Source organism: Gallus gallus, chromosome 12 (assembly GCF_016699485.2).
Source record: "Gallus gallus isolate bGalGal1 chromosome 12, bGalGal1.mat.broiler.GRCg7b, whole genome shotgun sequence".
Lineage (NCBI taxonomy): Eukaryota > Metazoa > Chordata > Aves > Galliformes > Phasianidae > Gallus > Gallus gallus.
The window spans coordinates 10,674,400-10,686,696 of NC_052543.1; the positions used below are offsets into that span (position 1 = coordinate 10,674,400).

General features: G+C 46.6%; 1 protein-coding gene across 6 annotated transcripts in view; it reads right to left on the reverse strand.

Moving 5' to 3' along the window:
* Positions 1 to 12,297, reverse strand: part of SLC41A3 (solute carrier family 41 member 3) — a 46,032-nt gene that overhangs the window by 4,757 nt on the left and 28,978 nt on the right. For all 6 annotated transcript variants that reach the window (XM_040646704.2, XM_015293365.4, XM_004944603.5 and 3 more), the window contains 6 exons: positions 7,671 to 7,778; positions 7,202 to 7,273; positions 6,262 to 6,406; positions 4,328 to 4,474; positions 2,004 to 2,148; positions 1,221 to 1,300 (listed from right to left, as the gene is read on the reverse strand). In XM_040646704.2, the coding sequence (XP_040502638.1) occupies positions 1,221 to 1,300; positions 2,004 to 2,148; positions 4,328 to 4,474; positions 6,262 to 6,406; positions 7,202 to 7,273; positions 7,671 to 7,778 (697 nt within the window). The remainder of the gene's footprint in view (positions 1 to 1,220; positions 1,301 to 2,003; positions 2,149 to 4,327; positions 4,475 to 6,261; positions 6,407 to 7,201; positions 7,274 to 7,670; positions 7,779 to 12,297) is intronic.

The window sequence follows — 12,297 nt, forward strand, 5'->3', positions numbered from 1 at the left end:
AATTCCTTCCAGATTGATTAACTCCAGCAAACATGAAAATGCTGCTATATTTTCCAGCAGAAAATAGAGGGCTGATGATCTATGGAGCAAACCTCCGCCACCCTGAGCGTGTGCAGGGTAGAAATGACACAGAAAATTAACAGCGAGCCAGATCCTACAGGCTTCTCACACTTTCACTGCCTTGCAGAAGGAAATACCCCATTGTTAAATGTGTGATTGACCTGAGTGGAATTGAAGTGAAGGATGGGAGCTTTCTGAAACACACTTTGCAGGATTCCCCTTGCACATGGAAAGCACAGAACTACCTGTGCAAAAAAACACAGAGCACTACGTAACTGAGAGCAGCTCTGCCAAACAGTCTGCCCACCCCCACACACTGCTGTCTGGGTCAGCCATTGTTCAGCAGAACTGTTGTTGACGTGCTTTCTTAATCAAGCTCTTTGGCTAACCATGCTGGAAAGAGATTGTCAGCAAGGCGTCTGTCTTCACGCAGATCTAGAAGGTGACAGCTGCATGACACCCTCTGACATTGCAAGAGGACACCGTGCTTTGGCAGTGGCACAAGGCCAAGCCTTCCCTAGGAACGTGGGTTTTCCCTGGAATGGGTCTACAAAAAATATTGTAATAGCAGAAAAAACAACCCAGTGGATCCTCCGTGATGCCAGGATCCCTGGTAGTTTATAGGTATGCATTCATGTGTGTATAAGAGAATGGTGAGGCTTCACACAAATATAAATATACACACCAAATATATATATATATAATCTATACATATCACCTTGTATTCATATACACACATATCTATAATCTTAATATATTAATCTTTATCAACAATCTGTAAAGGCGACGATTGCACAGCTCAAATTGTTGAGTGGAGAGAGACATAGTAAATGGATTTATTGTGACATCTGTAGCAGATATGGTATTATGAAAGTGAAGGTGTCAGCACTGCTATCAAAGATACCCATCCGATGCTGTTAACCTTTTCAACAGCTCTATCACTTTTCAGACCTGCCTGCTATTTTGCACCAGAGATGCTTCAAAATACAAATAAGTAGGGATGTAATGGGGACTAGTAGCTTTACTTCCACTGGTGATGGCAGAGGGACGTGAACATGGACCTCTGTGTAGGGGCAGCGGTGGATAGCATAACCCTTGAGAAGAAGGGGGAGGAATAAATAAAAACATGTATATGTTTTACGATTGTATGTCCAACCTACCATTAATCACAGGTGTGAAAACTGCCATGCCTTCAAAGTTTGGGTCAGTTACAGTTTTGTCCAAGATGAGTCCACCAATGCTGTTAAAAAAGGACAGGCAAAGAAGGCGGATCAGTCTCTCTTCCCCAGGGCAATTCCTATGCTGTGAAAACAGCACACTGAGATGAGTTACTGCTTCCTCCCCACTGCCAGTGCCTGAACATTCCCTATAGTAGATATTCACTCCTTTTACATCTGTTTCTACTGATAGATAGCCTTGCATTTTTTGTTCATGGCATAAGGAGATCAGGAACCTCTCCTTGAGCAAAACTGATACGAGCCAGGGAAGCTTTATCATCCTTGCCAAACTTCTGCTAAACCTCTACACTGATCTTAGCAGGGTTTTAAAACTCTCTCAGATCTCAGCAGGGTCTGAATGATGTAGTGGGGGGGGGGGGGGGGGGAGGGGGGATGAACCAGAGTCTTCATTTACAGCTGGATAAAGATGAGGCTGAAGTCTGACTGTTTGCGATGGTCATCATCAAGCTTTTACATTTCCCGGCTGCAACCACATGGTATGTGAATGCATGAGTGCTATTTAAACTGATGACTCCCAGTCATCTGGGAGCTCCATGCCTCCATTTTAACAGCCTGCTGGAGGGCCATCAATGGCTGAGAAGCACTGGATAAATAACCTTCTGCTGTTCCCTCCAGTTTCCCTCGCTATGGCTTTCTACATGAGCATGGGATCTCCCTGCAGCATGCCTACTTGTGTGGGTTTGGGGAAGCAGTTTGCTGCCTTACCTGCTGATGCTCATCGCAACAATGACCGGCTGCCATCCAGACTTCAGAACTTCAGCAAGAGAAGGACTTTGCTTGGCAATAGCAACCCAGAGAGGGATCATGATAATGAAGACGGCACAGATCAGAGGTGAAAGGTATTTCATATCTGGCAAGAAAAAGAGATCTTGGATCAAACACCCCTGGCTTCACAGGTTGCCAAAATCGTATTGAGTAAAGTCTGGAAGAAAGGCAGGAGGGCTCTGGCTCAGACTGAGAAACGTTAACAGAAAAATCACATGAACCAAGATGTTCCCCACATGACCACTTCACTACACCACAGAAATCCATAATTAACCTCTGAAACTACTGCTAGAGGATGTTATTTGAAAAATCAGCAGGATTCAAAGCAAGCTACGTTTGAAGATGAGCAAGTCTCCAACTTCATCTCTAACTAAGCAAGACAAAAAGTTACAAGCTTTCTGGCTTCAGGGTACAATTCAAACAGCAGGGCGAGGAGAGATCTTCCCTGTGTGCAAGCTGTACCACATTTAAGACAGACAGCTCATGCCTTCACCTAAAACAAGAACTAATAGATACCTTTGGTGATAAGCTAGCACTCTCAGCAAGCAGCTGGCCTGCTTTATGGGGACAAATACTCTCTTGAATGTATAAGCCAATTAAGATGCAGGGTTTATTTCATTCTAGCTTATGTATGTTTTCATTAGGAGCTTTTTCCATTCAGTAGGGCCATAACCTTGGAGTGACCTTTAGAAGCAAATGAATTAAAAAAATAAATGTGTGTGCAACACTAAAAGAAAATAAACATGACTCAGAACCATGAGAAACACCTTCAAGCAATGGGGATGATGCCAAACCTTTTGATATAAAAATGTTTCTTCAACAAAGCTCTCCATCTGGTCTCTGTGCCGGGGCCAATGCCAGCGGGCTGTAACACAGACTTTGCAGGTAATCTGGGAGACTGCAGGCTCTAAGCATGCATTTTTCAAAACGACACTGCCAGGGCCTTGGGCTACCTGAGTAGCATTGATTTGATGATCCCTTCCCCAGATCAAGGGTTCTTACATAAAGAGATGCACTCTTTAAACATTGCTTTAGTCAGCGCTGAAATGCAACCACTTCTGGCTGCTGTCTTGTCAGTGCACCTACCCACCTGGAGTCATTTAGGATGGATGGGTTGTAGGACATTTAGCTGCTGTGATGGGTCTCCTACCCCACTCCTGTTGTTTGAAGCGATTAATTACTACACACCGGGGAGGGAAATGGATTTATTCAACTGCCAACAATGCTGCCCTCCTTCTACCTGCCTCCCTTCCTGCTCTCAACAGCCAGGTGTCTGTGTGCATCATAGTACTCATATCAAGAGGCTGAAACTATTTAAACTACTCTGAAAACATCGCAGATGCTTCTCTGGTCACAGCCACAGAGGTTATCGTGTTGTTCTGCCATGTGCTCCCTGGGAGATGTTATCAGAAGCACAGCGATGGAAAGACAAATTAACCTCACAGGGTGTAATGGCATCATGGAAAAACCCTAATAAAAAAAAAAAAAGCACACCTCTGAAGCTCAAGGAGAGCTGAATGGAAGCAACCCATGGGCCTCCCCCTGCAATGTGTGCTCCCTCACTCAGTGGCACATGGAAGGAGTTATGCAAACTGGGAACAGCTGCTGTGCTGCTTCTGCTCAGAGCTGAAGCAACAGTTTAGATTTCAAATGGTATCAAGCTTGCTGGATCTTTTTATTTTTCCTGTTCCCCTTCTAGGTTATGCTCATGGTAAATAGCTGAGCACTTTACAAGCACATATCTCCAAGCTGCAACGTGTTTTGAGCTTTTCAGCAACAACAGGTGCCCAAGCCTCTGCCAACTAACAGCACGGCCAACCTCACAGCCACAACTCCTACAGAGTCCTGGGAGCATGACATGATCTCCCCACCTCCAACATGACATTACCTCGTTCACCCATGACTCTCCACATAAGAAAATAGGTATTTGTAAGAATATTTTCCAAGACCCTGCAGTAGCTTTATGAGGAAGGGCTTCTCTACGAGTCACGCAGAAGGCAGTTATGCTGGACTTGTAACAGATGCAGGAAAAGTCAGCATCATACGTCAACATCCTCTCTAAAGCAATACAATCAATGTTGGCCACATCTTTGAGAATTCCCAGCTGTGTTTCTTCATCTCTGCCTTCCAGTTTGCTACTGAAAGAGTGCCTTGAAAAAAAATGTTTGTGGTCATTTTCCCACCTCTGGGGCACGAGAACCTCCACTCTGAAACATGCCAGAAATGGGTAAGTACTGTCCAATAATTCAACAAGGACTCGGTACCTATGTACTTGAAGAGCGTACTGCTGATTCCTGCCAGCAGGGAAAGGGTTATGAGGTCTCCAAGGCTGGCTGCTATGGGTGTGGCGATGTTGTCTGGGTTGATCCCAACTTTCCTGGCTCCGATGATCACGCCAATCATCACCAGACCTAGAGAAGACATAGAACAGGCATCAGAGGGAGTAACCTGCTGTCTTTCACCCTGGAACTGCTATTCCGGCTCCCAGAGGGACGTGGGGTCTGGAAAAAGCAAGCAGCTGATTGCCCATAGTTGTACCATGCATCCATAGCCAGGATGTCCCCAGGAATTCATCTTCTTGCTTTCACCAGTCTGAAGGGCATCACTCTGCCCTAATAAAGTTCACCAAAGGCCCACAGGCACACAGGCAAATTCCAGGGATCAAAGGAGATACTAGCAGGCAGCCCACATGCAGCAGCTCCCCTCCTGAGCAGCCTAATCTCTGCTGCCTTGAAGCAGGACCAGGCACGAAGCACACTCAAAGATAAGCACACAGCAGGCACGCAGCAGCCTCCTGGTGCCATCTCCTGCAGCACAAATAGATTTTCCATATTAGACCATCATTTCAGAGAGTTCCAGCCACACCACCAAAGAGAAGCAAGCTTTCCTAAGTTAAGGAAAAGCCTGACTCAGCCTTTCAGTCCAGTCATCAGACCGAGCCCTCACAGCCCAGAGCCTCTGGTGCACAGAACAGCTTATATTGGAGGAGACCTTAAAGATCATTTAGTTCTAACCCCCTGTCATGGGCTGATTGCCATACGCAGATCAGGCTGACCAGGGCCCCATTCAACCTGGCCTTGAACGCTTCCATCCCTGGCCGCAGACCTACCAGCTTCCCATCACACACACCCACACACCTGTGACCAAGTCCAGAGAGCAGACTAATGCTGGCTGTTTTTAACAACTGCCTGATCCAGTGTTCCTCGTTAAAAGCATCTACAATCACCCTCTGACTCCCTCTCCAGGACATGCACTTGCTCTAATTTATCCCTTTCCCTCAGAAAACACATGGTACCCAACCTGCCAGTTCCCTCTATTCAGAGTGTCATGCTGCCCTCACATGGCAGACCCACAAAATGATCTTCAGCTGATCAGAGCCAATCTTCAACGATCAGAGCAGCTCCTCTTCATCCAGCTCAACCTACAGGCAGGGTCAGTCAGGGTTCAATGACACAGGGACAGCCACAACCCTCTGCTGTCCACCTTGAGCATGGTCTGGAGCAGTCTGCTAGCAAACTGACTCAATGTTCAGCCTTGTGCACAGCATTAGTACATCTCACCCAGGAAAGGCACAGTGCAGATGGCTAACGTGCCATCAAAGCCAAACTGAGACAGCAATGTGCACACGTGTTCACCCACCCACAGAATCAATCATTAAGGTTGGAAAAGACCTCCAAGATCATCCAGTCCAACCATCTTCCTACCACCAATACTGCCCACTGAACCACATCCCTCAGTGCCACATCCAAATGGTTCCTGAACACCTCCGGGACGGTGACTCCATTGCTCCCTGGGCAGCCTGTTCCAATATCTCACCATACTTTTGGAGAATTTTTTCTTAATATCCAACCTGAACCTCCCCTGGTACAACTTGAGGCCATTCCCTCTTGTCCTATTGCTGTTAACCAGGAGAAGACCCCAACCCCCACCTTGCCACAACATATTTATATACATAAAGCATGTTTTTGTGCATATCAGGTAACACTGATTGCTGCCGTGGGTGCCAAGAGCCCCGCAAACAGGTCCCAGGAGACGAGAAGTGAGTACAGAGTGCAGAAGTGAAAGCAGTAGGCGTGGAACTAACGCTCCCTGCACCCCTCATCCCCATGCCAGACCAAAGGGATTGCAGCCGAGCCGGTGGGACAGATAGGACAGATTTTCTGCACCATGTTGGATCTGAGGAACCAAAGTGACTCACCGAGAGAAAGCGCAGCGATGAAGGCTGTGGTCACACTGCTGGCACACAGCACGGCCGCCTGGCTCAGCTCCACAGAGCCCTTGGAGATGGCTCCCAGGATGACAGCAGCAACAGCAGCCAGGAGTCCCACCACCGTGGCCTGGACCTGGAGGCCGAAGGACAGCTGGTGAGCAGTCAGCTGTACCTGCTGCCCAGCTCTATGCGACCGCAGTGCTTCTGCACAGTGAGGAGGGCACATAAAGTCTTGCAGAGATGCTGATTGCTTGTGTATTTAAGCAGCATCCCTGTGTGGCTCTGCTACATTCAGAAAGAATCCTGACAAAGTTTGGAGAAAAAACAGTGCAGAACTGTAAAGGGCAGATAACACTTCAGCAAAGGACACTGAGTCCGTCGGCAAAGGAATAGGTCTGGTCAGCACAGAAATGGACTCCCCATCAACACAGCACTCCCAGCAAGCTGAAAGCTGTGGAAGGAGATAAGGGAAAGCACCCAGACACATGCTGCAAGCACTCTGGCTTTCCACGTGAAATCTTCTGGGCTGGTTGCTGGATTGCAACAAGCAGAAAGAGCTCATTTCTCCCATCTCTCCCCTCTTGCCAAGGCTGACTCCCAAACGCTGCCTGGAAATGACAGGCTTTATCTGGGGGCTGCTGTGAAACAGGGACTGTGCCACAGCTGCCCCTGCAAAAGGAGGTTTTTCATTATTTCAGTTTGCCCACAAAGGCAATGAATGACTGCATCTGTTTTGCCTCTGAACCACAAGCTCCAGGGATACACAGCGTTTTATTGGAGGCCAAGTCCCAGGCTCTGCTGGGCTCTGTAGAGAATATCTGCCCCAAATCAACAGGTCTGGACCCAGAACAGATGGGAACAGATGCTGTCAGACCATGGCGCAACATTCAAAAAAGGCCTTCTTCCTCTCCCAGCTGAACCGACTCACCTGGATAAGGGCTAAATTGCAAGTGGCCATTTTCCACTGCTTCTGAGCATCATCCATCTGTCCAGTGTTAGCCTAGGAGACAAGAGAGACACTCTGAGAACCCATCCCTGGGGTACAGGTGGCTGCTGAAGGTGGTTTCATCCTGTCCAGGTCACCAGCTGCAGAAAAGTAACCCAATCCCACAGCTGACAACGGTGGACCTCTGGCTCTGTCCCATTTATGTATCACAAGGATCCAGATATCAGCACCTGGTCACACAGGGATTAATTCACCTTCAAAGCAGACAGAAATTCTATGTTCCATTTACAAAATGAGGGCAAATGTATTATTTTAATACTCACACACCACTGATTTTCTACTTTGCAAACACAGGCTTGTCTCATACACAGTGGGTTATATAAAAGCAGCACCTCTTGATAACTGCTCTCCCTCCCCAGCCACCACCACCCACCACCTCGTGAGCACTCACAGCAGTAGAGAGCCTGGATGCCAGTGTCATCTCGAGATTACCCTTGAGGCCAACCAAGGCAGGAACCAGGATAAAAACTTCTGTAATCGTCCGAAACACCTCCCAGTGCTGGAAAGGGAGAAAGGGATAGAAACAACCTCAGTTATGCAGGCAATTTCAGTGCTCTTTCAAAGGGGAGTGGGTTCCCATCTCACTGCATGCTCCATAGGTGTCTGCTCTGCACATCTGGGCAGATGTTGCATTTTGGGAGTGAAAGAAGCTATTTTTAGCTTGCAGTATTCTTTCTGATCTCATGCATGGCAAAGTGCTCTCCTGACAGGGTAGGAAACTTCTTCCTGGGGAAGCAGCAGATTTTGGAAAGCCATACATTTAAAGTGCGCCTTTAAAATATTAGCCAGGAACAACATGAAAAATAATTAAGGCTCACAAGCCAAATGAAATACAGCATGCCCGCCTCCGTACTGACACGAGATACACTAGTAATGCCTGTTGCTATCCAGATTCATGAGAACAAACACAGAGATCTGGAAATGATCTAATGGCAAAAAGACGTGTCTGCCTTTCCTTACCAAAGCTCCCACTAAGCATCTAAGGTTGCTGGTGGGAGTGAAAGTCTTTTTTTGCATCTCCTCTCCACAGGCAGTTCCTAAATCTTCCTGTTACATGCACACTCTCAGCATAGCTGGAAAAAGGATTTTAATTTAAGATATCCCATAAGCCCATACTGCTGGATTATCATTGCCCCTCTGAAGCTGAACTATACAAACTCCTGAATCAGCTGCAACACCAGAGATGATTGGAAACCTTAAGAAACTCTTCTGACTAACATGCATCTTCTCTACTACATCTACCATGCAGTGCCTTTCAATAGAGTTCATTCACTCCCTGTGCATACAAGGATGTTGCAGAGCCACACTGCTGCCAGAGAGGCTCACGTTGGGATGGGACTGCAGAACAGAGCAGCTCACTGTGGAGCAAAACCAACCAGCCCAACATCTAAGACAGAGAGATATACAAGAGAAAAAGAGCAGCTGCATTGATTTAGACTGAACATCCATCTGATTTATCCTTATCTTCAACAGTGGTCAAATTCAGACGTACAAAACATCTGACTCTGCTGCAGCATCCTGAGCGGGAGGGTTTCTGTGTCCTTAGCAGCACTAGGATTGCTGCACTGAGTGATGTGGTTAAGCGGTATGGTGGTGATGGGTTGATGGTTGCACTCTATGATCTTGGTGGTCGTTCCAACCTCAATGATTCTATGGTTTTTCTCTCAGGTACTCGCCTAATTCCTCCCCCCTCCAGCCCCTATGCCATCCTGTGGCTTAGCTACACATCATGCAAAAGATCACATCCTTTCGTCCATTCTGGATTTGTCACTGGCTGGTTTCATACAAAGATACTGAATTCTGCCAGAGGACAAATAACAACAGATCTCAGCTCACCTTTTTCACATCCCTTCCCACCCCTGGAGGTGGTGGGACAGACCCAATAGATGTCAACACACTCCCCCATCAGGCTACTGGGAAATGTACACAGGGTGTAAGGACGTGCAGTGTTTTGCTCGGGCTGTGCCAGGGGAAGCAATTGTGTGGCTGTCTGCTGGGAACACTTAACAACATCCTTCGAGTCAATAGGAATGAAAGAGGGGCTGAGCCAGTCCCAAACATATGGTGCAAGACAGCTCTCAGGGGTGCAGAAAAGAGGCCGAACATTGTTATCGATACCCATTTCCTGGCAGTGGTGACCTGGAAAGTGGCATTTCAAAATGTTAAAAGTAAATAATAGACAACACAAGAAGAGACACCTTACCTGACACTCTGCCATTTGGTTTGGATTTGTTAACAGGGTACTTAAATATCTGAGAAAAGGGGTGGCCATCTCTTAAAGACACAAATCCCCCTCTCTCCTATCTCATTCATTAAGAATAAAGAAAGATCTCAACATATCTTTGACACCCTTGAAAGAAAGGAGAGCAAACAGCTCACAGCCATAATGCAAAAAAGCCCAACCACTTAAAATACACAAACATGCTAGTATCTGATGTATACTTTGCACATAAAAAGATACACAAGCAAGAAAGACACAAACTTAACTCTCCATATTTTATGTGTGGGTCACTTTTGGGCAATGACTTTACTGTATCAATGTAAGCTCCGGTCTTTGTGCTAGTGGTGAATTCTCCTGGTCTCATGTCATCACAACAGAAGGCTTAGCATCTGAGGTATGACTGTTTGGGATGCTGCCTTAAATATAATTACACTGAAAGGCTTTGAACAACTAATAAAAAAAAGCATATAACTGTACTAATTACAAAAAAAAAAAAGCTGGTTTAATTGTTTCCATTTTAGTCTCATTAGTGACTCACTAAGAGCCTGAGGACAGATTCATAATGATTTATACCACAGTAGCCAAGACTGCGTTGTGTTAGAGACTGCAGAAATGCAGGATGAGCAGCAGGTCCCCATGCCATCGCTGTGCAATGCTGACAGGAGTGGTGACATGGCACAGTCTAACCCCACTGTCTGTCCCTGTGCTGCCCTCAGTCCCACCTATGCTCTGTTACCTCTCCTGGGGCACCCATCCTCCCACAGCAGCAGCAATGAAAGCTCATGTTTGCCATTGCCCTGAACAAGCCAACAGAAAGAGCAAGATCCTGGATTGTAAAATGCAAGCGATGGCTTTTATCAACAGAGAATAGGGATGTCTTATGTCCGTGACTTCAGTTTGGACTGTGTCCCGTAGCAGTGGAAGGGGAGAATGAAATGGAAACTTTCTCCTGAATTGTCTGGTTTGAAATCTGGTTGTACAACTTCAACCTGACTCTTCACCTGAGGAGAGAAAACAGCAAATAGCCATTGCTTTGGGCACCCTTTGGTTACAGTGTGGGACACCCAAATCTAAGCCTTGGTGTCTCTTGATTTGACAGATGAGAAACTGCTTAATTCCTGTAACACCTGATGGACCCAGATAAGCGCTTTCCACTTGGCTATACTGCTTAGAACATCAGTCTGCAAATGACAGAGCTAGTCAGACTCCCAGCACAGATCCACTGTCTGAGTAACAAAACAAGGGCAGCACCATCAAACTCACACGTATGCCCGAGATACCATCGTTGAGCTTGCCCACAGACATGGTGTCTTCTAAGACTATTTTGCAGCGACTGCACACAGTGCAAAGCGTCCCTCCATCACAACGGGCAGATCACAAACTCCTGCACTCACTGCCATCTGCAGAGTGCTGCGGTGACTCTTAGAGCACTAGCTCCCTCCTCTGGGAGCTGAATCCATCGACTGATGGCTTCTATTTCATCATAACTGGAAACATCTTCACCCAAAAAACACACTTCCTATTATCGTGCCTCCTGCATGGCCCCATTTCTAAGAGTATAGCAAGCAAATACACAAAGCAGATTGCTCTCTGGTATTTTAAAAGAACACGTGTAATGTAAGGGGACAAGGTTTGTGTTTTCCATCAGTTCGGATACAGTCAACTTTAAACAGAGCACGCTTCTCAGCAAGTGCATTGGATTTCCTTTAACAAAGACCTATTCACCTGCCAAGGGCATGGGGCAGGTACGTACTACGTCTTTATCCTTCCCAGAGATACCTGGCCAAAGATAACTGCTAACAATTAACATCTTGGGAAGTTGGAGAACTTCTGTAATGCTGCAAGACAGGTCTGTGCCTAAGCACTGCACAACAAGGTGGAGATGACAAACACAGCATAGCAACAGCTGTGCCACTCCAGTTAACCCTTCTTTGATATCCCTCATATTCCCCTTTATTCAACTTCTTCATTTCTTCCAGTGCAAGAAAAAACAGCAAGGTATTGTCTTTCTGAACACCCCCGTGTCCATATTTAGCTCCTGCTGTGGTACTAATGCCAGAGAATCCAATGTACTCCAGTGAACTCGGACTGCAGCACATATCCTTGGGAAGCTCTGCCAGCCTTTTGATTTGCAAATCCACTGGCATTAGATGCCCAAAGTAGATCAGATTTTGCATTTCTATTTGTGCCACTGGTACAAAGAGAAGATGGATAAGATAGATTCTGGTCGTGGGCACAGCGATGTAAATTCAGCACAACTCCTTGGAAGTCAACGCAAGTTGCCCCAAATTTACACCCACCTCAGAACATGATCAAGCAGCACTCAGTTTGCAGGCAATGCTTATCTCTCTATGCCGGCATGCCTGTCATCCCAGTATCTAAATACCTCCTAGACCAAAGATTACATTAGGTTGTTTGTAAAGAACTGGAAGCATAAACTTGCCCGTAAGTGAGGTAGTTAATAACAACCTTGACCTAGATCTTCATATCAGCTGCTTTTGCAGGAAAGAACTAATATCACCCAACAGGGGCATTGGCTGCAGGCTGATCAGTCATCACTGAAGGGTTTATCTGGGCACAGTCAGTGAGCACCCAGCCTAAAGGCAGACCAGCTGAATGCTGCTGTCCCACTTCCCAAGTTGCCCATGGACTGACCTAGTAGGAGACAGACAGCATCCCTCTAGCACAGGACAAGCCTACAGCCGCTGGGCTGACTGGCTGCCAGGACCATACGCATTAAAAACAAACCAGCACGAATACTCAAGGACGGTGAAGTAGCCCACCCCTCTCTATTGAA